This window comes from Bicyclus anynana, chromosome 19, assembly GCF_947172395.1.
Source record: "Bicyclus anynana chromosome 19, ilBicAnyn1.1, whole genome shotgun sequence".
Lineage (NCBI taxonomy): Eukaryota > Metazoa > Arthropoda > Insecta > Lepidoptera > Nymphalidae > Bicyclus > Bicyclus anynana.
In genome coordinates, this window is record NC_069101.1 from 7697208 (window position 1) to 7724306 (window position 27099).

The 27099-nt window shown below is 36.2% G+C and overlaps 1 protein-coding gene across 4 annotated transcripts in view; it reads left to right on the forward strand.

The window, feature by feature from the left end:
- LOC112048898 (protein gustavus) overlaps nt 1-27099 on the forward strand; it is a 133504-nt gene that overhangs the window by 86159 nt on the left and 20246 nt on the right. Inside the window, exon 1 of one of the 4 annotated variants that reach the window (XM_024086617.2) lies at nt 10198-10464. The exons of the other annotated variants lie outside the window; for them this stretch is intronic. Within the exon in view, the coding sequence (XP_023942385.1) occupies nt 10418-10464 (47 nt within the window). The 5' untranslated portion in view covers nt 10198-10417. Of the gene's footprint in view, nt 1-10197; nt 10465-27099 lie in introns of those variants that run through there. 4 annotated transcript variants of the gene reach the window in all.

Below are 27099 nucleotides of genomic sequence, written 5' to 3' on the forward strand. Positions count from 1 at the left end.
GAACTGTTGCCATCGTAACGATGTACCTACACTATTGTTTTACTGGCTTGTATTATAATGCAATTAACTTGTACTATGGAAATTGAACGTGTGCCAATTTATTTGCTTTACATATTAGAAATTTTAATTAGAAATTACGAACACTTATTCATTAAATGTAACCCGGACTCGATCGTGTTAGTGTTTGTCCATTTTGTGCTGCCTAGTGTCTAATTAATAGTAATGATACTTATTTGGGGCGACGTGATCTATATGATGTGAGTCACAGACATTAGTTAGACGTTATTAAAATATACTCATACATTACAATGAATTTTATTATAGATTATTATAGACCATTAGGTATGTGTTCTGGTATGGATAGTTTTAATAAAAACTGTTAACTTTACCTGTTAAATGTTAACGTTTGATATTTTTTTATATAAATAAAAAAAAATTGCCTTAGCTAATTTGATCATCATCTGCCTATTTTAATAGTCGACTCCAGGGCCAAGACACTCTTCTTTATTCCTTTCCTCTCCTTCATTCCATAAGAGAGAATTTGGGACTTGGACGTTTGACAAGGTGGATTACCGAGCTTAGTGATCATGTTGGACTCTGTTATCGCAGGCGTACACAGATACGCATTGTACGTATCGGACGCATCGCATCAAACGGGTGTTAGTATTTTTGTATAGAAAGTCATACAAGTGCGTCCACTGATCCGCATTGTACGGATCGCATGGAACGGATTTTATCTACCGTAAAATTAAAAATCTGTTTGATGCGATGCGTCCGATACGTACGATGCGGATCTGTAGACGCCTGCCATTACGATTACTAATCATACGAGTGCGTCCACTGATCCGCATTGTACGGATCGCATGGAACGGATGTTATCTACCGTAAAATTATAAATCCGTTTGATGCGATGCGTCCGATACGTACGATGCGGATCTGTGGACGCCTGCCAATACTATTACTATCATCCATACTAATATTATTAAATGTGAAAGTGTGTGTATCAGTCTGTTTGTTCGGCCGACTTTCATGGCAAAACGGAGCGACGACCCCCCACTTCCCATAAATGGGGGGTGGAAGTTTGCACCGAACATTTGTAGGGTAGGGTAGGTACTGAAGAAACGCACATAAGTCAAAGCTAAACTTGAGCGGGTCCGCTGGTGTGTTAATAATAATAACTGGTACCATGGTATTGAGGAAACCAATGTATAAAATTCAAAATTATTCGAACACAAGACTCGCGAAAAGCTCAAAAAGTCGTCGACTGATTCACAATTATCTCATGAAAAAGCTTGCTAATAACGAGAGACAGAGGCCACTACAGTGAACAAAAGGAAGAACGTTGAAAAGATTTTAATTAATTTTACGAGCACGATATCCATTTCAAGATCTTCATAAGTGCGAATTATTAGATCAAAGATAACATTTTACACAGCTGTAATCACTAAGCAGGCGTCAAGACTTGAGGGTGACATTAAATTATTATCTAAACAATATAATAAGCACCATTCTCATGCATATACACGGAATCGTCATATCATCAATACATAAATAAAATTGTCTGTCAGTATGTTTTTTCAAGTGCTTATTGCTATGAATACGATACTAAAAATAATCAAGCTTTTTAAATTTTTGTTATTCTGTTTGTCCGGGCTAATCTCTGGAACGGTTAAACTGATTTTAACAGGACTTTCGCTGTTAAAAAGAGGAGGTTATGGAGCTACTTCTATTCCCGAAAAATTATCTTCAACCCCTTGGTCATCGTAGGAAGGTTGCTAGTCTCTCGGTTTTTTACAGAATATATTTCGGAGAGCGTGCACAGGAGCTATTTGAGCTTGTACCACCGTCACCTTTTTACCACCGCACTGCAAGACACCGGGTAGGTTTCCATCCCTACGTCATTGACATTCCCAGGACTCGTACGAAGCGATTTGCTTCTTCGTTTCTTATACGTATGGCTAGGGTATGGAACTCTCTCCCGAAGTCAGTATTTCCTAATTCTTACAACTTGGGCATCTTTAAGATGAGAGTGAATAGGCATCTTCTAGGCAAGCGCGTATCACCTTAGGCCACATCTACACTTACCATCAGGTGAGATCGTGGTCAAGCGCGAGCTTATTTTGTATAAAAAAAAAAAAAAAAAAAAATTACATGGTTCCCGCGGGATTTGTGAAAAACAGAACTTCACGCGTACGAAACAATTTATTGCAAACAATTTATTCTTCTCAATTATATTCCATTGATAATTTTATTTAAGTACTATAAATTGTATACCTGTACCAAAAAAAAATATATTAAAATTAAAAGCTTTTATATAAATTCTCTAAAATGTACCACTACAGAGTTTGTCAGTTTTTTTTTTCAGTTTAAAGTAAAAAAATATTATATATATTTTTTTAAGGATTTCCTAAAGGCCAAATTCACCACGACACTTTAATTATTAGGCTACCAGTAAAGGTTAAATTTCAAGAGAGATGGAGCTTTTTTGAAGTAAAATTTTATAAAATTTACAGTTTTGTATTCGGCCATAGTTTTACACGAATTTTTGACTGACACAACTTTTTCAAACAAAGTTTTACTTCAAAATACGCCATTCCCGTTGTAACTCAGCGATGCTATTCTGTAGTTAATAAAAGCATTTGTTACGGAACTGAAACTAGCAGTTCGTTAGGATATTAGATTTCGGATTTTGTTGACATAACGACATCTGTGACATCATAGATAGATGTCACAGATGTCGTTATGTCAACAAAATTCGATAAACAATAATTCGCTTTAGCTCGTTTCGAAAATTTCATCTGTTGGATTCTATTCACAATAATGTTGTATTTTGAGGGACTGGAACGTGAAACCAGTATATTTATATACTGGTTGTTCTTATATAACTATATAGTTATTCTTAAATACAGTTGATATACTTCTGCTAAAAAAAATGTAACAAAAAAGTTTTCAAGTCTTGGTACACTCATCAAATCAAATCAAAATTCATTAATTTCAATTAAACTTAGTTTATAAGCATTTTTGAAACGTCAGGTATTAATGATAATAACAATTTAGTTAATGGTAATAAATTAATTATATGATAATGGTAATAATAATTTAGTCGAAATCCTAAAATTAAAGTTATTCATTCGCACGAGAGTTTTTTTAACGAAAGTTAAAAAAGCGTTCAAATACAACAAATGCATTCTCAAAGTATATGTTCACACGACAGCGTTTTTAAAACACGACGCTTTTTTCGAGCAGTGTTGCGTTAGAAATGAATCTTCATACTATATTTGAACGCTTTTCTAAAAATCTCTCGTGCGAATGAGGACTAAATCCTCAGCAGTAAATAAAAGAAAATGTTCGACACATTTTCCTGACAGTGCATATTGTACACAGTACCAAACACACCGGCGGGAGATTTTGGCGTAGTCTCGGCGGCCTTGTTTTGTGAGATACGTCAATTCCTCTTCCTTATTCTCTATTCACAATGGTGGCGTCCTATTTCCGTGGCCGGGACAACAAAGACTAATACTAATACTAGTTACTATTCAAACGCGTCCCGAAAAAATACATGGTTCCCGCGGGGTTTGTGATAAACAGAATTTCACGCGTCACAGCTATTAACGTTACTAAATACTGCGAAGTCTTTTATATCACGAAATTACTTTACCCATCGAAATTACGATGGAAAAGTAAAAGGCCGAAGTTATTAGGTCAGACACGTTCTTCTATACAATCTGATCCAAATTTAATTTGAGCCACGTTTATTGCGGCTTCCGTGTGCATATTGTGTCAAAGAAGCGACGAGCCCGAAAATTTATGTGCCGTTTTTATCTAAAAGGAATCCTGCAACCATAGCGGGCTTTTCATTTTGCTGAAAAGCGCAATTTTCCCCATTCAATATGGCCGCCGTGAAATCGTTATCGTGTCCTCTGTGCTTCGCCCGTTTTCTAATAAGCAAAACTACGTGCACGATTCTATTTTTTCAAGTCCGAAAGTTATCTTTTGGAAATTGCCCTTGTACCTAGAAAATCCTCAACATATTCATAACGACGAAGAGTAAACAAAATAAATGAAAATAGTTGGCAACTATTAACCATCATTCAAAAACATTGGTAAAATTTTATATTATCCCCTTAATATTTTATTCTACTCAAAATTATATATGCATGTTTACCTACCATGATTTGTTATGTTTTCCTAATCCATTCAACGATATTTTATGCTATAGATATATTACGTGCCTGCAAGATCACCGCAAAAAGAGATCTGAATTTAGCTAATTCACTGAGCGAATTTAGCTACTACACAGAGCGAATTTAGCTACTACATGCAAAGTTTTGAGTCTACTTACATTATATACTTATTTATGTATATACCTACAATTATATAGTTTTTACACTTCCTGAACACACAACTCGATGTAGACAATAATTAAACAGTATTTAGTTTAAATAACTCGTTGTTTAATAAGCGACTGAATGAAATTAAGACAATTAGCCACTTGTGCGCCTCAGTTTCGACGCGTTAGTAACATATCTAATAGTATAAAATCTTTGAATCCATTAATTTAATTCGGTTATCGCAACCTGCTGAAAAGGAAAAACGTTGGTGAGTTTTCTAAATACGCTCGAGTCGCAAAGTTTTCTTGTCCTGAATTATAAATAGCGTTGCAAGATAGCGAGAATACCTACTACTTTTATTATATTTGTCACAATTATGTAAAGAAGTTACTCAGTTATTTCATTTGGACACCAAAGGAATAGCTCCCTAAGGAAAGCGGTCCAATTTATGTTGCCAAGATATATATTGCCACTAACTGTTGCCTGCGGCTTCGCTTGCGTATAGAAGATTTTTAGATGAGGGCACATTTCATCCTTAAAAAGAAGGGGTGTTATTTTTTGAACCCGGAACTTATTTGCATCATGATTATGTTCACATTTATATTACTAGCGTAGATACATCAGATAAATATTTTCTACATATTTATAAACACTAGCGGACTCCCGCGACTTAGTCCGTATGGAATATCTAAACTACAAACCGACAATCTTGAAGTATTGACGGGATAATCATTAAAGTACCTCCTTCCTTTTCTAACAAAAGAAAATTTTGTAATCGGACTACGCGTTAATGAATTACAGTTAAGTACAGACATTTTGATTTTCATCCCCTCTCCCAAGGGAACCATGCCGATTTTCAAGATTAAAAGTATTAAATACCTAAGGTTAAGGGTAGTATGAGCTAAAACTGTGCCAAATAGCATTTGACTTTATCCAGTACTTTTAGTGTGATGCACGACCAACAAAATAACGGGCAAATAGATAAAAAATAATAAAATACTTTTTAGGCTTTATATGTCTAGTGGCTTGAAATAGAAATCAAAATATCTTTTATGTATAGAATTGGATCCGTTACGTGTTAATCTATGTATAGATTGTCTCCATATTTGCTTTGGACATCTTACGAGAGTTCAATTTATTTGTGATTTCTCTAAAGACACACGATATATTCTGCGCCAGACGTTTTCAATATCCATAAAATATCGAAGTTGTGATCATCTATCAAATCGTGTTGCTACAGATATGTCATACCAATATCGATACGAGGGTACGCGAGCTTATACATATATAAACCCGTGTGTGTACATCTTATACTAGAAGAACCCCGCGGTTTCGTCAGCGTAGACTACATTCCAGTGGGAATACGCGGATATAATATAACCTCTGTTATTCCCTGATAATGTAGCTTTCCATAGGTAAAATATTTTTTTAAATCGGTCCAATAGTTTCAGAGCATATTCAATGCTAACAAACTGTTTATTACAAAATTATTCTTCGTTAATTTTTTAAGTTAGTTCAACATTAACAGCATTCATTATAGGTGGTATACTCCTCGATATAATATTATAAATCATTAATAAATTAGATAAGTAATTATACGTAGGTCTGTGATATTTAACAATATTTTCATACTACGTGATATTTTTCCCATTGAATTATAATAATTATAATAATTTTGTAGGTATATTTTGTAAATAATAAAGAATTACAACAATTATAACAATTTTGTAAACAAACAACAAAAAACAAATACATAATACACACAGAACAAATCTGAATTCCTTAAAAGGATGGTAAATAACTCCACAATTAAGGGGTTGGCTGAAATCCAAAAGGTCTAATTTCCAAAGATTCAATCCACTTCACGCCCGTTGGACTACGAGTCACTTGATGGCTGATTTTGGACATATCTAATACAATTAAATCTCCAAATAAACTAACAATAGTTGTAGCTTGTGTTTAGTATTGCTAACTTAGTTGGAAATGAAAAGGGAATGTATAAGAAATGTCCAGAATAGAGAGATGAATATCTTAGCATTCCATTGATTCACCGTGCGGGTGCCCCGGGTCTCTTTAGTGTCGTTATATAGTGTATACACCGAATAATTTTTTTTTATATGACCAATATACCAAAAAGTTTAAAATACGAAATTTTTTTTTCAAATATACACATATTTGTTTATTCGTTGAAACGGTAAACGACGTACCAATAGAGGGCTATATATAAATAAGTATGTATATATAATACTTACAATGAGAGGCAGTGTTTGTTATTATTACAGCATTTAAACCGATTACTCTTATCAGCTTGCAATGTGCCGCGTTATCAGGGCAACGTATAACTTTGTCTTCCGAATCAACTCCAAGGATTGTTTCTTGCAATTTGATTTAATTTTACACTAAGAAATGTATTTCTTTAACTGATACCATTATCAGCCTATTTTAACCGCCTACTACAGTGCCAGGCCTCCCTCATTGGAGAGGGGATATGGAGCTTAGATCAACCACGCTGCTCCAATGCCGGTTGGCGGGCTTAGGGTGATAACGTTTCTTTAACGACCTCTATCAGATGTTAATGATAGTGACCGGGACAACGGCTTGACATACTCTACGAGGCACGAGAGTGGAACACCAGCATCCCAACTCCGGACTGACGACTTCCGGATTGTACTTACATTTTGAATTTAAACCTCTCCCCCCCCCCCCCCCCCCAGTAGATACTTACTCGCAATCGATAACAAAATCAACAAGACTCGTAATATAATAAAAACAACTCTGAGGATAACGTCAAGACAAAAATAATAATATTTCGGCGTAGGAAAACACAAAAGGATACAGGATCCGGTGGAATACCCGTACCATCTCTTTAGTTTCCGTCGCATAGTTTTTTGTTTTAGAACATTGAAAGAAGTGAAATACTAAAGGCGGTACTTCAGTGGTATCTACTATAGAAGCTTAGAGACTTGGAAAACAAAAGGGAAACACAAATTTTCCGAAGGGGCTGTAAAATTATAATGAACAAGATTGAGACATAAAGATTAATAAATATAAATGTCCTAATATAAGTTCCTAAGCCTAAGGTTGCCTGGTAGAGATTAAAGATCGCTATTAAGCGATAATACTGTCTTTTGTATTCTACTTTTTTATGTTTCTGTTTCGCTTGTAAAGAGTATTGAATAAATAAATAGATATTAAGTTAATAATAGAATTGATATCATCAAAATTACGTTTACAGTTACTTTTGCCTACGTATTGTTCCATAATTAAGTATTTTGACTCTCTCTCTCACTAATTCTTGGACCCGTAATAATATGTGACCTAGTTGGGACGATATGCCCGTTTATCAAACGATAACGTTGGTCACACGAGATTTACACCGTAGAGCATAGAATACAGGTAGAATATTATATGACAAAAAATTTTAGTTTTGTCCGTCAGTACAGAATTTAAACGCAATAATTGGAGAGTAATAATATGTGACCTAGTTGTGACGATGTGACCGTATAACAAACGATAATGGTAGTCACACGAGATTCACAGCGTAAAGCGTAGAATACAGGTAGAATATGTGACAAAAAATGTTAGTTTCGTCCATCAGTGCAGAATTTAAACGCAATATTTGGAGAGTAATAATATGTGACCTAGTTGTGACGATGTGACCGTTTATAAAACGATAACGTTGGTCACACGAGATTTACACCGTAGAGCATAGAATACAGGTAGAATATATGACCAAATATGTTAATTTTGTCCGTCAGTACAGAATTTAAACGCAATATTTGGAGAGTAATAATATGTGACCTAGTTGTGACGATGTTACGTTTATCAAACGATAACGTTGGTCACACGAGATTTACACTGTAGAGCATAGAATACAGGTAGAATATATGACAAAAAATGTTATTAATGTCCATCAGTACAGAATTTAAACGCAATATTTGGAGAGTAATAATATGTGACCTAGTTGTGACGATGTTACGTTTATCAAACGATAACGTTGGTCACACGAGATTTACACCGTAGAGCATAGAATACAGGTAGAATATATGACCAAATATGTTAATTTTGTCCGTCAGTACAGAATTTAAACGCAATATTTGGAGAGTAATAATATGTACCTAGTTGTGACGATGTGAACGTTTATCAAACGATAACGTTGGTCACACGAGATTTACAACGTACAGCGTAGAATATAGGAAGAATATATGACCAAAAATGTTAATTTTGTCTGTCAGTTCAGAATTTAAACGCAATATTTGGAGAGTAATAATATGTGACCTAGTTGTGACGATGTGACCGTTTTACAAACGATAACGTTGGTCACACGAGATTTACACCGTAGAGCGTAGAATACAGGTAGAATATTTATGACAAAAAATGTTGGTTATGTCCATTAGTACAGAATTTAAACGCATTATTTGGAGTTCACTATATTTTGATGACCTTGAATGGAATGCTGAGATAAAATATATAGCCAATGTTACTTGCTGATAGTGTAACTTTAGAGAGGGAAAACTTCTAAAAAAGTGGTAACTACATACAGCCTATAAAATTTATTTCAATTAGGCTTAGTTTACAAGCACTTTTGAAACGTCGGCTAATGTTAATAGATAATGGTGATAATTAAAGTCGAGAACTTAAAATTAAGATCAATAAAATCATATAAATCAATGACCTCTTTATGACTAATATTAGTTTCGATTAATTAATTACTAATATGATTTGCTAAACTAATTTGCAGTCTTCCACATTTAGCAAAAAATCCGGAAAATTAGACGCCATCAGTGACTTGGAGGCTTTAGTAAAAAAGAAGGATCTGTATTATGCACAAAGTAAGCAGGAAACGAGCAGGATGCCGCTGCCATTATCCGCCATTTACATAGTCGAGCTATTGTCACTGAACATTATCCATTGTGTTTTATAATTAAGATTTTCCTTTAAAATTCTATAAACATTTTTGTGGTGATTATATTATAAATGACATTCTTGTTGAGTTTTAAAACTAAAATTATCTTATATTGTGTTTATTTTAAAACTACATTTTAGCATTTAAACTATCGTGAGTATTATGCGTATTAATTTACTAGCGAACCCCGTCAAGCTTCGCTTTGACTTATGTACACTTATTCCCTATCCCTACACTACCTTACTCCTACCTCTACCCTACCCCTGAATACATTTTTTATAAAAAATGTGACAAATAAAGAGCCGCTTTTGTGCAAACTGCACATAAAAACATCTACTAAAGCCTAAACATTTGGTTTGGGATTTGGATAGGTGAGCTTCGTTCGTTTATAACTCAAGAGGTATAAAATTACAACGAAAAGTGGCAGTGATTTTTAATATAGATAGATTATGAAACACGGCTAAAATTCACGTGATACAACATCGGAGTATGCTCGACTAGTTTCGAACTCATACGGGACCCTAAGTCATGAGCTAATTAATGTCGATAAAAAATTCATTGTAAATTATCATCGTATACAAACCACAAGCGAAAGTGAAAGTTAGCAGGTCCTCTAATTTTGCTGGTTCTTAGACAAAAAGGTAATTAATTAATTATTGTAACTTGTTAACACCTTTCATTTTGAACATTTCATACAAAAATGTAAATCAATCTTATTATTAAAATTTAATTTTAACTGAAATTTTATATAGCACAATTTTCGTTTTTGATCAAAATACAAAACTTAGTTTCAAAAATTGGACTAAATGAAGACATTTGTGTTATTTTGATGGGATTAACTCATAGTCCTGTGATGTAGCAGGCTTGAGCTAAGGAAAGTGAGTCCCCCTCCCCCTGCCCCGTGCGCCGGCCACAATGTGCGGGCGGTCGCGTACCTGCCCGAGCGCGATGCGCACCTCCGCCACCTCGCCACGGAAACGGCCACGAGCAGGTAGCGAGTGAGCGAACTGGCGGCGGCCCCGTGCTCGGCGAGTCCGTGTTCAACTGTTCAGTGCCGTCAGTGCGCGCGCTCTCTCGCCGCCGGTGGTAGTGTCCGAGGTGCGCGGACGCACGCGCGCGAATTGCGAGCATGCTCTCTACTAGCTTGTGAAGTGTCCCAGTGCATCGAACAACTGACGACATGTCCTGTGAAAGGAGAACAAAGGCCGCCCGTTTCCTCGACCTGCGGTGAGTGCGCCGCATCACGCTTCCTGTCACGACCCACCCGATCCTTTGTTGGATCCTCGCTGACTGTGACGTGTGTCCGTCTCTTTTCAACGCGCCTACCTGCCGAACAGATGCTCGCACTCGCAGTGCGTGTCTGTCGGAATATTCTTACAAGAATAGCCTTATTTTATTTGTAGTGCCGAGGTTTCTGCGGAAATGCTTAAGGAAATAATTACCAATGCTATTATTTCTTCGAAGGATTTTGCAAGAAGTTGTTAAATAATAAGTTTTCCGTTGGTTGGTAACTCGTTAGAAGTCAAAGCTATTATGTATAACCTTGAGTGTCTAAGTTACGAAACCAGCGACCCGAGCACATGTAATCTTAACAAAATTAGTGGCCGTGATTTCCCTCTCAGCATTTCAAGGTTTGTAACCTTCAAATGCGACGTTGTTGTTGGATTTTACACGGTTAATCTCGTTTCTTAACTTTTACAAGTTGTCATTTCTTTGAAACACTCGGATAGAGTTCTTGTAACAAATTCCTAGAATATCACTGTGTTAAAGAACAACTTTCTGGTGGAATGTAGACGGCTGGGCAATAATGGCTAAGGCAAAGATGTGGGGCGCTCCCCGCCTCGCCTCCCGGCCTTGAAAGGCTCTTGACCAGGCCAGCGACGCCGATGCTGTATTTATTGCAACCTCCACGATCCGTACCGGCGAGGTTATTGACGTCTCGAGACACAACAATTCATTTTCATGGGAACACTCAACAACGACCACTGCCTCTGCTAATACTCGCCTTCTCCTTTAAACGATTGTTCTCACGTCGATCTTGTTTTAATGAATAACCACAATACACTATTACGTCACTCGCGAGCTCGTTTTCCGCATTTGAAGTTTGATAGTTAACGATGTGAGTCACGAAACGTGCACGGCTCATAACTTTGCTTCTATACGTTTGGTAGTACTATTTTCATAAAAGATGCACCGGGTGCATGGTCTAAGATCCGGCATTATAAATATATATTCAACTGTTTAAATCTGGTAATCCCACAGTTGCAGTGTGATAGCAGGCAACCTTTACATTTTCAGTTCTGTTGGGTGTATTCTTTAATTAGTGTACGATTCAGTGGCGTGTATAAGGTTTTTAAATAGGGTATGCTCTATAGGTAAAAAATTAAAAAAATCCTTGTCGATCTATGTATTCTGTGGTGCAACATAGGTTTGTATAGAGTCCTGAGGGTATACAGTGCATATTTGCATCTATGAAGTGCACGCCACTGGTACGAATAAATGATTAAGAAATCATTTATTACAATCCGACCGATAATTTTACTAGGCAACCTATTTGAAATTTGTCAATGTGATTATTTTCCATCGTTTATTTCTTATCCCAAGTAAATAACAGATGAGGGTATATATTTCTCATGTCGGATCTCGTACTAGCAGTATCCTCTTAACACACTGAGGCAATATTTTAATATTTCTCGTGTGCGTGTATATTTGTGTGCTTTCCACAGCCGCGTCTATAAATACACTCGTCAGGCAAGCACGGGCGTACGATCGATGCCCAGCGAGTCCTAGGTGAAGGCCGATTGTCTTAGTTCCTCGCCCTTTACAACACAGCATCCCATTGACTCTACATTCTACAACTACTACTGTACTGTGTCAATGTCCAATCTTATTGGAGCACATCGAAATCTAACAATGGGGATGATGATTAGACTTGAAACTATTGATTTCGAGTAAATAAAGTCAATATTAACTAATTAATAGTTAACACTAACCTTGAAAACAAATTGAATAAAAAAACAAAGATTGTCGAAATGTTTGTAAAATAAATAACATTATAAAATTTCGATATCAAATAAAAATCATTTATTGTAATTAGATGAAAATTACATAGCTTCCTTACATTCAATGTGACATTCTTCATTATATCAAGTAGAAATATAAACGCACAAATAATTAAAGACATTTGTAATTTTGTTTGAACGCCCAAACAAATCGAAGGATCTCTTCAAGCAATGACGTCTTTCCTTCGTGCCATTTAGTATGGAGCGTTTTGGTGCGACCCGTGGCAGTGCCGCAAACATAACCCTTTAAATCCCTGTAGCTCCTGTTATTTCTTCAAAATGCTTTACTATTAGCATGCTCTTAATTTATATACAATTTAAAAAAACTAATCAATTCACAGATTGTTGAGCATCCGATTAGTTATCGATTAGTTAGGACGACCTACAATCAGATAAATTATGAATGCACCATATGGCGACAGATCGACACTTCAAAGCGAATGAGGTCGGCATATGTTGCCGCTTTCACTCCCTACATCACAATCGCTATTACGTATATACATATTTGTAAATAGGCGCATAAACGAATTACATGATTATAATACTTTATTGCAATCACGCAAATGCACCACCTTGGATATAAGCTACGGCATCCGTAACCTTCCGGGTATAAAGTCCGTCAAAATAATTATTTTTCCTTTGACGAACTGTTGAAGGAGGTGTTACGAGTAGATAAAAGATAAAAGATGTATGAAACTTGAAAACTAATTTCGTCAATCTAGTTGGTGAGCATTGTTGTGAATGTTTACATTCCAGTCCGTTAAAAAAGCTCTCGTGCGAATGAGGGCTACATCTTAAATTAAAATTGTCTGGTAGATTCAGGTATTCTCCTACTCCGATGTCTACCTCGACATCGGAGGAGTTCATTTCGACATTGTGCTATACGATTGTCGGAATTATAAATCATTCATAATTTAGAATTAAATGAAATTGAAGCGTTTCACATAATCGCTCGCTTAGATTACTTCTACACTCATTGAGTTCCGCATGTTCTATTAACGATGAGATTAAATTAGAGCACCGATGGCGTACTAAGCTTATGGACAAATAATAACTAACCCAATTAGATTTTAGTTTAAAGAGTTGCTAATGCACGCACACGCGCCGATGTTATGCCGAGGGTAGTTTTTGCCGCCGGCAGCTGTTTACCCCACCAGTGAGTCACGCACGTCCTGTATCTGTGCCCCAGTGTGCCCCAGTGTGGGCCGGGGTGAGGGTCAATGACCCCACTCCACTCGCAGCCCCATGCAGAACATGTATGCCACACGAATTATCCTTTGCCCTTTGTTGCGCTGCGTTATTTATAGGTTTTTACGCATAGAACACAACCCTGCACATTTTTCATATTTATACGCATCCGGATTAGATATGGCACCTAATATCAATTTTTTATGGACAAATGCTCAATAGTCAGTCACTATTGTTTTGTCTTGTTTCACAATAGCTATCATATTTTGCTTCAACCTTTTTTTATAGTACCAGCTATTACGGAAAAAGCAGATGGCCCGCTTGATGTTGAGTTCAAAACCATCTTCTGTAACCATCATTGTCCTACGATGGGCTGCACACCGACCATTGGAGATGCCTCATATGACTGTAAATTCCTCAAAAACCACCCCATAGTAATGTTGCTTTGCTGTAGTACGTACCCCTGACGAACTCTGTCACAGTGTTACTGCCTTACCTCGTACCCTAAGAGCATATCAATCATCCTCTAAAGGTAATTCAAGTAATAACTGTAGTTAATAAAATCGAATGCTTCTTATGTCTTGTGGCATACATTCTTTACTTTCTATTATATCCTGGGTTATAATAATATATTTAAAGCATTGATGAAATAAAGCAATAAAAATCTGTCTAACTAAAAGCATCTACAATGACATTGTTGTAATACTTATCGGAACATTACGGACGGCGCGAGCGCCTCATCGCCAGGCCACTACTATACCGGTTTCCAGTTCCAACTGCACCGTCGATCCTTCCACAGAAAAACAAATGAAACAATCGAGTGCTTGTTTTTCTTTTTGAACGCGGGCCTGACGATCTTTGCTCTGTTGCTATTTACTTTGATGCACGGGAATCCAATGGACGGGCCTTTATGAACTTTATCGAGTTGTGAATTCTGAGTGAAACTATTTAAACGCTGCCATTCAAACAATGCGGATTCAGCTCATTTTCACTGTTGCAACAACTTAATTATTACCTGTTATGAAGAAAACTACAGCTATTAATTAATTTAACTCCAGAATAAATGGTATTGTTTTTCATTATCCTTGTTTCTATTTGAATACATTGTAACACTGTTTTTGTTTGATTTGTTGTATCGTTCTATCAATTGGTGTGATGTTCTGTTATATACGTTGTCTTACATCTTCTTACTCATTTTATTTTACGCACTTTGTTTGCATAATTATTATAGTACTTATCTATACTCATTCCTACTTCTTATACAACTCGCCAAAATGTTTTAAACTAAATGAATAGGATTTATTTCGCTTGCTATTTGTCGCTGCAATTTATATTTATTTACTGAATCATCTGGATTTTCTCAAATAAAAAGAAAGTTTATAATTGCTGCAACATATTGTACATATAAATACTATTTCTCATGGGTTCTCGTTTTTCTTTCCGTTTGCAATCATTCCACGTTCAAGTATTGCTATGTATAATTGTACATTAACGTACGGCCCAAGTGCACTGTGACCTACTTTTCAAAAGGATGTTAGACAGAGGGATGTCTGTCAATACCTCTAAGCTTAAGCATTACAATATCCAATCCTCTAGATTCTAGAATGTCAAGTTATTTAATTTTTTTATGGATTTAATGCAACTATACACAGGTTTGCATTAGGTACTAATCTTGTTCTACTTTTAGAAAATATTTTGACACCTTCGAGATTCCGCTACTGTCACTACATAAACGTATATTTCATTATTTAGTATTTTGTTCAATATTCCTATTTCCTTTATTGAATATTCAAAATATTGCGTCAATACTTTCACTTTGCCTGTAATTCCTCGTGTCTATAAATAATTTGGTGAGCAAGCGACGAACGAACGTAGAGTCGCAACTCTGCGGGTGGTACGTCGCTTATTTCCCCCCAGAGGGTTTTTAAATTACAGATGTTCTCGATTTGCTTTTTAAAATGGTTTTTTCGATTAAGTTATTTATTTCTCATTAGATATACATTAAGAGACGCTGCGCGTAGAAACATCGGTATTTCATTGGTAGCCGAGATGGTTGAGCATTGCGAAGGCATTTTTAAGGTGGAGGGTGCGCTTATCTGTCTCGGGGATGGGTCGGTGTGGAGGGAGGGGGGAGTCTTTGTACGCCCCGCGGCATCTACAGCCACTTAAATGATTGCTCGGCTTTGTCTTGACGTTACAGCTGTATCTACCAACCTACTTTTTCATGCTAACAGCACATTTTTTGTGTTTATTACTCCAACCATCTCTAAAGTTAAGTTACCTTAATTATAATATTTAATACTACCTGTAGGTAGTAGTAAAAATAAATTATGTACATTTTTAGTGCTCTTGTTGTGAGTGTTGAGTTTATGGATAAACAATTTAATTCCAAGCGCTTCCACCTACCCAGTCTTCCTGCAAACTAACATAATCGCCGCGGAGCTGAGCGTTTACAGCAAAGTTTCATCGCCGAGTAATTGGGTATTATGTAGTTGAATTTATAAGTATGCGACCATTAAATGGATACGAGACCGTGTACATTGTACAAGGTAATGTCTTTGTGCATTGGCGATGCGTACAGTACGGGTGTGTGCGGATAATTCATGCGACGCGTCGAAAGCCTACACAATTCCCTTGTGCGAAGGCCGTGCTTAAATTGTTTTTGCCTTTGGTCTGTTGTTAAGTCCTATTGTAGGCCAATGTTCAGGCAAACATTCAATGCCCTAGTTTCTTCTTTAATGTTGTGGCAAGCTTTTTTTTTTCTTTTTTTTTAAGCTCCGTCGCGCTTTTTTGTTGAACTGTTGCACAATATGCCGAAGTGTTGTTATAATTTTTACTTTTTTTGGTACACATATTTTTAAATTTGAGGAACAAAGAACACTTATATTTATACTGGATATACGAGTATAATGTATAAGCTTTCCTGACTTACGAGAGAGATTAAGAATTTGGGCCTAAAAATAAAACCATCTCGCGATCTTTATCTAAGCAGCTAAATTAATTAACCAATCAAAAAAGACCAACGCGTACTAAGTAATTGGATATCCAGGAATTGTTGAATTTGGAAATTACTTAAACTGAGACAGAATCTAATGCGACCTTATCAGTTAAAGTCTGTCAATCGGCTTAAACTATAGAAGCGTGCCATAGCCTAGATATACCAACCTTATAGCGGGTTTTTTTTATTATTATTCTTTACAAGTTAGCCCTTGACTACAATCTCACGTGATGGTAAGTGATGATGCAATATATGATGGAAGCGGGCTAACTTGTTAGGAGGAGGATGAAAATCCACACCCCTTTCGTACCGAAACGCTGAATCGCTTGGCGGTACGTCGTCGGTAGGGTCGTAACTTACCAAGACCGAAACCAGCCAGACCTGGACCAATTATGAAAACCTTAATCGATCCCAGGACCTCCGTCTTGTAAATCCACCGCGCATACAACTACGCTACAGAGGTCGTAAGAAGGTTAGTCAATTTAACCGTGTAATTTACATGCACGATTAAGTTCTTCTAGCTAAGCAATTAGCTCTTGTAAATGTCATTGATGTACCTATATGGCGAGATTAAAGCGGTATTCAGGTTTTACCCTCATGCTCAGTTTATGTAGGCCCGATGCAGGCGTGGCGGCGAAAGCAGAGCTCCCTTGACACGCTACGGCGCGCGCGCATTGCTGTCAAGGCCCTCGGGTACCTACTGGCGCTAGTGGCGCGGACGCGTGGAATCCGCCAACCGATCGCTTAGTGTCTGACACTGTCGCCAGGACCCCTATACAAAGACATATCTACATCTAAAACAGAGTATAAACCGATGATTATTTTATACTATAGATATGCTACGTACCTACCTACAAAATCACCGCAAAAGTGATCCTAATTTAGCGACTCCACTGACACATGCATGATTTTGTATTTACTTACATTATGTATTTTTCATCTACATCTAAAACGGAGTATAAATCAATGGTTATTTTATATTATAGATATGTTACGTGTCTACAAAATCACCGCAAAAGTGTTCTGAATTAGCGACTCCACTGAGCGCACACGTGCACAATTTTGTATTTAATTACATTATGTATTTATTAGAGATGCGCCGAGTAACACTTTTGCCGAGTAACGAGTACCGAGTTTTACTCGGTTAAATTTTTTTTCAACCGAGTACTCGGCCGAGTAACTCGGTTCAATCAAATTCCCATTTCGCGCGCGTAAACAAGTATTAATTCAATACAAAATTGTTTTTTTCAAGTAGGCTTAGTTTACAAGCACTTTTGAAATGTCACGTTTGGCTATTTGTAGTGACTCTACCACCAGCTCAGAAGGCGCAGTCTCTGTTGAGAAGAGCGATTAAATGAAATTAAGATAATTATGCACAATTGTCTGCCTCAGTTTTGATGCGCTAGTGCCCTATCTCTAGTATAAAATATCGTTGGTATAAATGTATAAATGTATAATGAAATCAACTAAAAAATCAACTCAAGTTGCATACGTTGGATATGCAACCTATTCGATAAAAAGGAGTGAATGAAATACAGAACAAATCTTTAAAATTTTTGTCTGACTGTCGATTTGTTCGCGCTGATCATCTCTAAATAATCTTTAAAAACCGCATGATAAGTCACGGCCATATTGGCCATGTCCGCTAGTTAGGAATTAAAAATCCGAGCGGTTTCCACTTGAAATTTTTTATTAGTCAGGAATAAAACATTATTTAAAAGTTAGATATTCTATGTACCGTAATCTATCTATCGTGTCACGCTAATCTCTGAAACCAATGAAAGCTTGTAAATAATCATAAAATTTTCAGAAATAGATTAAACAAAGCAGAACTAGAGTTAAGTAAATAGATTTTGTTTTATTATGACATTGCTTGCTTTGTTTTCGTCACCACATTACGTAGGTGTCGCATTCAAACAAAAAATATATAAAAGTACGTAAATTTACATTCTAATCCGTTAAGCCTCCGATCACTTTACACACACACAGATAGAGAAAATTCTAAAAACAGTAATGATTAGACCTCCTTATATGGCGATTTTGTACTTTTGACCATTGCACACAAGTTTTGGGATTTTTTGTGAAACTACCCACAGCAACTTCAACTATGCTGTAGTACAGAATACCTTAAAGCTTCACATACATCACATTACACTTTAACAGCCATATTTATAAACATGGATTAGGATTTAAACCTCAAATTTCTTCAAAGTAAACTCTAAACAGTAGTAATTAAGTGCACTTTACTTTGAAGAAAAATGAGTTATAAACCTTTATCCATGTTTATGAATGTGAGGGTAACTGTACCGCGCTAATGAACAAACCGTATCACCATACATAAACAAACCGCTCCTACTCATAACATAGAGCGTCATTCTGTCGCTTTTGATTCTGTATTCTGCACCTTGAGCACTAATTACCGTCATCTACGAGTGTTTCGCTCTGTTTACCTTATTTGTTTGTTTATTGTTACACGTGTAAAGCTATTTTAACTCCCAGTTACGACCTATTCTTTATATTTAATGCTATACTCATAGTAGTGCATTGTTAGAATTAGATCTTTTTACATTTTACAAAGAACAAACTAATTTTGTTAACTTTTCAATTATCTTTTTCGTTATACCTAAAAGTCCTTTGTTTTTGGGTTTAAGGGTCGCTTTTTTGTTAATTTTTATATTGAATGATGTGTAAATATGTAAGGCACACCCTCCATGAACCTAAGGTTGAATGGCACTAATATTCATGGTATTAAATGGAAGGTAGAATATTTTTTACAACAGATTACTATCAAGTTAACTTTTTGTAAGAAGCTTCATCTCGATGAGACGATCAACTTTTTTATTTACGAAAATTCTTATTTCTGGTAGCTAACTTAGCTATATCTCGTAGTTAACGAAAAATTTACTTGATAGTACAAAATTTTCTACGGTTCCCTGACTAGGTACACATCAGTGGCACTTTTCTCATTCAATCATTAACGATCTTATTTTTTATTATTTTTATTTTTTGTTTATTTACAAAAATAGACAAACTGTCTAACATTATACAAACAAATGCTCTAAAAAGGCAAGGACGCATGTTCTATGCAATAGTTTCTATCAAAAATTCCTAAAAGCCACGCTGTTATGATATTGTTCTACATAACAAAAATACGTATGTTTTACAGTGCAAAATATTTTTGCCTTTATGTTTACGAGTAAACGACCGGTTGTGTAACAACTGCGCGGAAGTGTCCAATACAAATTCCGCTAAAAAAATTTTTGCGTTGACCGTGCGAGCGTTTGTATACTCGTATAGGTCCAAGTGCAGTGCCGGTGTGTCATCTCCGGCTAGTTATCAGTATTCAATGTGAACCTTGTATTTATCCAATACAAGGTCCTTTAGTTTATCGTTTTCGTCGTCTGACTTGTAGTTTGGTTTTGATCAATTTGTAGTTTTGATAGGCGGAATCAGCGCAGCTATCTGGAGAATCATTTTTGCGTTATCCCTCTGTTTCGGCTTATTTGCATTTGCCTACTATATTTTGAAATTTAGTCAAGTTATCTTTGTTCATTTCGAATTCAAGTCTTTTTTTTTAATACAATGACGTGGATAATTCAAAAATTTTCATCTGTTCTAAATTTTTCAGTTATCGTCAAAGAAATGCCTCGACATGTTTCGTCCTACGAGTATGTTCTTAATACATACATACATATGGTATTTTTCCATTTCAATTTGAAACTTGTTATTTTTCCCTCATCTCATGTAACTTATGATGCCTATAGATATTGGTTATTATTACCAGATTTATGTGAATCAATATCCATCTTATAATTATATAAATTATATAAATAATCTAATATCGAAACAGTCAGTTGCTCTTCATTCATTTATGAGATAATGAGCCAAACTTTTTTGCTTTATAAATTCTGAACGGCTCGTCTAGATCGTTGCTAGTCGTTGAGCAGTTTTGTGTAACTCCAATGAACGTTTTTTGTCAGATGACGTTTGCTACTGGTAATGTTTTCTGAGCGAGCGGCCGTGGTTCTAATCGCCAGCGTAGAGTAAAGGCTTCGACAAACAAAACGATTACTGAACGCGCGTCAGAGCTCTAACTCTGATGCCACTATTTCATCAAACTGTGTTGTAGGTACTGTGACGGTATTAGCTGTCAAACAAACTTAACGCTTTACAGAGAGTTACGTACTTTTAGCGCACGTGGTCTATTTGACAGCTAATACCGTCATAGTACAACACAGTTTCATGCAATAGTGCGGCGTCATCACTCATCATCATTATCAGACGATGGAAGTCAGAGATATATATGTATAGACTGCATTTACTTTTCATAATGTATGTCGTTGATTGAAGTCCACTGCTAGATATGAGCATTCAGTTAGTAATTAGTAATTATTTATTTTTAAATTGTAACACATATTTGCTGCTTATTTTAATTTAGTTTATTTAGTTAATTAATGTTTAGTTTATGAATGTATTTATACAATGATATAAGTTGTGACGTCACACGGATCTCAGTTGAAAATCAGCGCTGTGTAATATGCTTGTATGTAGTGCACGGCATATGCTGAGCTGTACACCCTTTCTTTTTAAGGGTTACAGACAGACATACTGTCATAAGGATAGGTTAGTGACTGTCTGTAACTTTTAGATATGAATACATTTATTTTCTTTCTTCTTCTTTCTTTCTTACGATCTCCAAACTCCACGGTCCACGGTCTTGAACCGCCTGCATCCAAGTTTCCCATAACCCGCTTGTCCATTTAGTAAGGAATCAATAACGTCATAGTACAACACACTACGATGCTATAGGTGCGGCTTCAAACTAGCGCTCACATTTAGTATGGCGAAGCCTTAAGCCGCCGTTGACGGATCCTTGACATGTTCTACTCCACACAGTGACACGCGCACGCGTCACTGCCGCGTTATGCAACCACCCGTATCACAATGCAATGTTTCTTATATCATCTGAGCATTCCGATCCTTCTATCGTACATACATTAGCGCGTTTCATTATAATAATAATGATCAAGGTGCTCGTCGGAAATCGATAGGTATTACTTGATCGATCGTCAAGGAAATCCTTAACCCTACATCCAGTAGTCACAAGTCCTGAACTTTGCTCGGAGCTTTTTTTTTTCTCTACCACGCTATGGACCCGGCACCTGCACGGTGAATCCATGGAATGCTAAGATATTCGTCTCATAGTCCAGTAGGCCTAGCATGCGACTAACGACAAATCTCGTAAAGAGAAAGATGCAAATGTCGATGTGACTGAGACTAGGACAACTCCGCTGTCATTGGTCGACATTTTGTCTATTTCTCTATTTATTTGTATCCAAAATAAAATTGGTATTTCCAGTGAAGCACATTTTAGTCCAGTCTACTAAACCCTGATTGTAAAACGGTTCCGTATTTTTTTTTCAATCCTGTATCTTTGACTCCTCCTGTGACTTTGTCTGCCTGTAGGCCCATAGTGCGTACTCTGACATTCCTCGAGACTTACCTATTGTTTATTTGCTTATTCTATCACACTATTTGTTTATGCTATCACACTATTCACAAGAGAAATAATAATAATCAAAAGAGAAAAATTCTTAATGAACTCTTGAATGTCGACTTTTTCATTTGAATTGCTTTGTTGTCATTAAATAATCAATTAAAAAATGAGAATTCATTGACATTATTCGAAGTGAGATTGAGGCGACCTTGAACTACAGTAACACCAATTAATTTATCTTGTTGTAGATAGAAAATCTAGATCTATTAAATTTTTAGCGACACTGAAGTTCCTGCCATTTGTTTTGTTAATACACTTATCTATATTATATACAAATAATAATAATAAGTAGTGAGTCTTTATAATAACACTTCTTGCAGTCGGGTAAAAAGAAGATAACTTTGTGAGGGGTAATCTGTATGGATCTACTAAACCGATTTTAAATGTTTTTTTAGCAATAGAAAGTCACATTATTTGTGAGTGTCATATGCTTTATTATATCCCCATATAATATGCCATATGACACTGGAGCATCTGCTAGTAACAAATTCAATAAAAATACTGTCAGTTTTATAAAACTTACCTATAACAACATTACAACATTACTTACTTATTACAAAGTATATTTGTAATAAGAACAATTTTGTAATTCAGTTGTTTATTTTTCTAACTAACTTGAGGTTCAAGATAAATCTAAGCCACTTTTCTTCTAATTTCATTCAGTGGATCTACAATTGTATCGCGGGTGACATAAATTTTACTTTTGATCGAGATAAGCCAAATGAAACAAGAGCTAATCTGAAGCCAAAATTTACGGAATAACGTCGTGATTAGAAACTCTCTAGAACTGTAGCAAGTTCTATATTAGAACGGGTATCCAAAGCTGCTCTAGTAAGATCTTACCAAAGGTTAGGCAGGGTGTTTTCCACGAGCGGAGCAGAGGAGTGTTAGTAGATTGTCATGGAATTCCTTAACCCTGCGTCCATTGGCCACAAGTCCAGGGCTTAGCTCGGAGCTATTCTCTCTGCCACGCGATGCACCCGGCACTCGCACGGTGAATCCATGGAATCCCAAGATAATCACCTCGTCTCTATGTGTTTGTAAATTATTCAATGACAGCTTTTTGAATATGCGTATTTTTTGTCCTTAAGGAGGAAAAATCCCTGCGGACTCCTGCCTGTCAACAGAGCATGTCCAACTTGCACATACTAAAACACTCTCCTTTATACTAAAAGGTTGGCACGGAACCACAATGCATTACTTCGTGCCATCCTTTTAAGGATTTTCTCGTGTATCTATGCGTGCTTTCTTCTTAGCTACTCAGCATACGCGTTGTCATATTTTTGGAGTTTACGGCGCTGTGCGTTCCCTATGCCATCAATCTTAATTAAGAGAATTCGTATATCTGTGAATATGCGTATTTATGAAAAGTTTCTTGCGAAAATCAATTTGATAAGTGTCCGCTCAGGGCCAGGGAAACTGTTAAGTAGATTTTTCCTTGACACAAGGCCTGTTGCAACGGTGACAACCGTTACAAGGTTGCCGTTGATACGCCCTAGCGATTATTTAATTGTTATTTAAATTTTTTCACTCCGGAGACAGTTCTTCAATATTCGTTTTAAATATGAATAAACGTAATTACAGGCTTATTATAAAAATAAACTACATTTTAGAACGCAAAGTGCTGCAAACAATGGCATTATAACGAGTACAAAACCCACTTTATTGTGCTATTGTAATACTAATAGTTGATCATTATTTTTGACTAATTTATGATATACATAGTCAACATCCCCTGAAGATATTTCAGTGTTGGGAGTGAAATGTCGGTGGCATCCCTAATCATAAAACCAACTAATTAATAATAATGTTTATGAATCATGTTAGTAATTTATTATTCAGTTTTACAAGCTTTATTTGTAAACATGGATTAGTATTTAGAGCTTAAAAAGTAAAGTGAACTGTTTAAAGTAGTGATGAGTTCTTTTATTTTAAATAAAATTGAGGTTTAAATCTCAATCCATGTTCATGAATATGGGGGTATATGTACAAATGTAAAAGATTAAAATGTGGCTAATGGGAGTGACTCAAACTCAATTTAATGAAAAAAATTTCAAAGATTTTTAACATTATATTATGTCATCATGGTTGTCCGTTTAAATTTTTATAATAATAAAATTTCATCATTGACGGCCTCTGTGGCGCAGTGGTATGCGCGGTGGATTCACAAGATGGAGGTCCTGGGTTCGATACCCGGCTGGGTCGATTGAGGTTTTCTTAATTGGTCCAGGTCTGGCTGGTGGGAGGCTTCGGCCGTGGCTAGTTACCACCCTACCGACAAAGAAGTACCGCCAAGCGATTTAGCGTTCCGGTACGATGTCGTGTAGAAACCGAAAGGGGATGTGGATTTTTATCCTCCAACAAGTAAGTCCGCTTCCTACTTAGATTGCATCATCACTTACCATCAGGTGAGATTGTAATCAAGGGCTAACTTGTAAAGAATAAAAACAAAAAAAAAACATCAAGATCCATTTCATCAGAATTCATGATTGACAAATGATACGAGATAAAGTTTTCAAAATTACGCTAGCCATAAAGTAGGGTGAACCCTGTTGATCCGGATAAAATATTTTATTATCGAAAGTGCCGGCCGGAATTTTTTTTTCATTACTCAGTGTACGTACTCGCGCCATATAAGGTGTGGGCCAAAGTTCTTGAAGAGGTGTCTTTCGCAAGCCGCTCCTTTACCACCGGGTCGACACTTTCTCCGACTGTTTCGGATTATGTGAACTGCGATACGACAATACTCGCTGTAATTTTAACTCTTGAACTTTCCACGTTCATTGTGGGCTTACAAACTTCTGAATATTAATGCTCTCTCTGTATTTGTGGGGAGGAATTGTAAATTTATGTTGAACCGATCTATATACTCGTCGGCTGAGGCCGTGGTGCGTGAAGTCTCGAGATATGTTGTCTATACTAATAATATTATGAAGTTAAGTTTGTGCGGTTGCACATCTCTGGATCTACTGACAAAATGATTTTACCAGTAGAGAGCCACGTTATTTATGAGTATCATATGCTAAATTTTGTTGTATTGAAACCGCAGTTCGTCTACTACTTTATTATAAACAAATATTTTGGAGATTAAACTTTTCCAATTTTAAAGATTTTTATAAATGTATAATAACGATCTTTCAATATTGTTTGTTTTTGTTGTTTCAATTTTAGTAAGATACTATAGCGGACCCGCTCAAGCTTCGCTTTGACTTATTAATTTATTTATTTGCACTTCTTCCCTATCCCTACCTTTCACTACTCTACTCCTACACCTACCCCTACCCTACCCTACCTCTACTCTACCCCTACCCTACCCTACAACTACCCTACCCCTACCCTATCCCTATACCATAAACCTACCCTACCACTACCCTACCCTACCGCTACCCTATCCCTATACCATACCCTTACCCTACCACTACCCTACCCTAGGATTTAGGGGTTTGAAAAATAGATGTTGGCTGATTCTCAGACCAAAAAATCGGTCAAGCCGTTTCGTAGGAGTATGGCAACGAAAACTGTGACACGAGAATTTATATATTAGATTTAAATCAAAATACTTACTATACTTAGTAATTCATTTAGTTAATTACCTTAGTACCTAATTACCTCCTAAACCCTAGGGGTAGGGTAGGGATTGTGAAGAAGTGCACATAAGTCAAAGCGAAGCTTGACCAGGTCCGCTAGTGTTACTATACTACCCTTGACAAAACATTTATAATAAGTACGTGGCATAGTTATTTACAAACTTGCTGCTCCCAACTTCCACGCTAAACTCTTAAGAGCGTATGCACGGAAACTTGTTAATGAGTCTTCCGAGCAAACTGTGGGGCGATGCGCCGTGTAACTTAACTTACCTGCTAATCAGCTAAACAAGCTAATATACTTTTCATAAAATAATACCTTACTTGTCCAAAATTTAGACTTATAATAGCTAGCGAACGCCCGCGACTTCGTCCACGTGGAATTTAGTTTCTCACAAATCCCTCGGGAACCATGGATTTTTCCGGGAATAAAAGTAGCCTAAGTGTTGATCCAGGCTATAATATATCTCAATACCAAATTTCAGCTAATTCAGTTCAGTAGTCGAGACGTGAAAGAGTAACAAACGTTCATATCATCCAAATCATCAGTTTTCACAAATCTCGGGAAACCATGGATTTTTTCGGGATAAAAAGTAGCCTTTGTTTTAATCCAGAGTAAAATCTATTTCCATTCCAAATTTCAGCCAAATCGCTACAGTAGTAGCGGCGTTAAAGAGTAACAAACATCCAAACATCCATACAAACTTTCGCGTTTATAATATTAGTAGATTTTTTTTATTAACTAAGCAAGGATATTTTTTCACTTATGAAGCAAAACCTAAAGCTTAGAAGTAACTAAAGTAAAGGTTTGTTGGTTAACAATTTCGGCTACGGGTTAGCCCTCATTCGCACGAGAGTTTGAGAGTATAAAGTCAAATGAAGGTCTATTGCCGACGCTCAAAATTGAAAATGCAACACTGCTCGAAAAAACGCTGTCGTATGAACATATACGTGAAAATTCATTTGTTGTATCTGAATGCTTTTTTAACGTCCGTTAAAGAAACTCTCGTGCGAAAGAGGGCTTATAATCGGTCGCGTACGAGATTGAGCTGTGAAATGTGAAATTAGGTTTGTTTTCCAATTATTTCTAAATATTTCAATCAAAGTTATTGATTGAAATATTTTATCATTGAACATCCTTTAGGTCAGCGTTTCCCAAACTTTATTCTATGTGACCCGATAAATTTCATACACCTCCTTCGTGACCCACTTAAGTTTTTGGACCTATACTTACAATCCGCCCGTCGAGCGTTCATTAATAATAATTGTTTATTTGCAAGAATACAACATTCCACTAAATTAATAGTGTGCAAATATAAAAAAATACAAATAGTCACAATTACCAAATTAAATGAAATGAGATTAAGAAAAAGATAAATACAGTCACAATTACTAAATTAAATTAAATGAAATTACAAATAAAAAAGAAAAAATAACACCAATAGTCATAATGGGGATGATGACTAAGTTTGA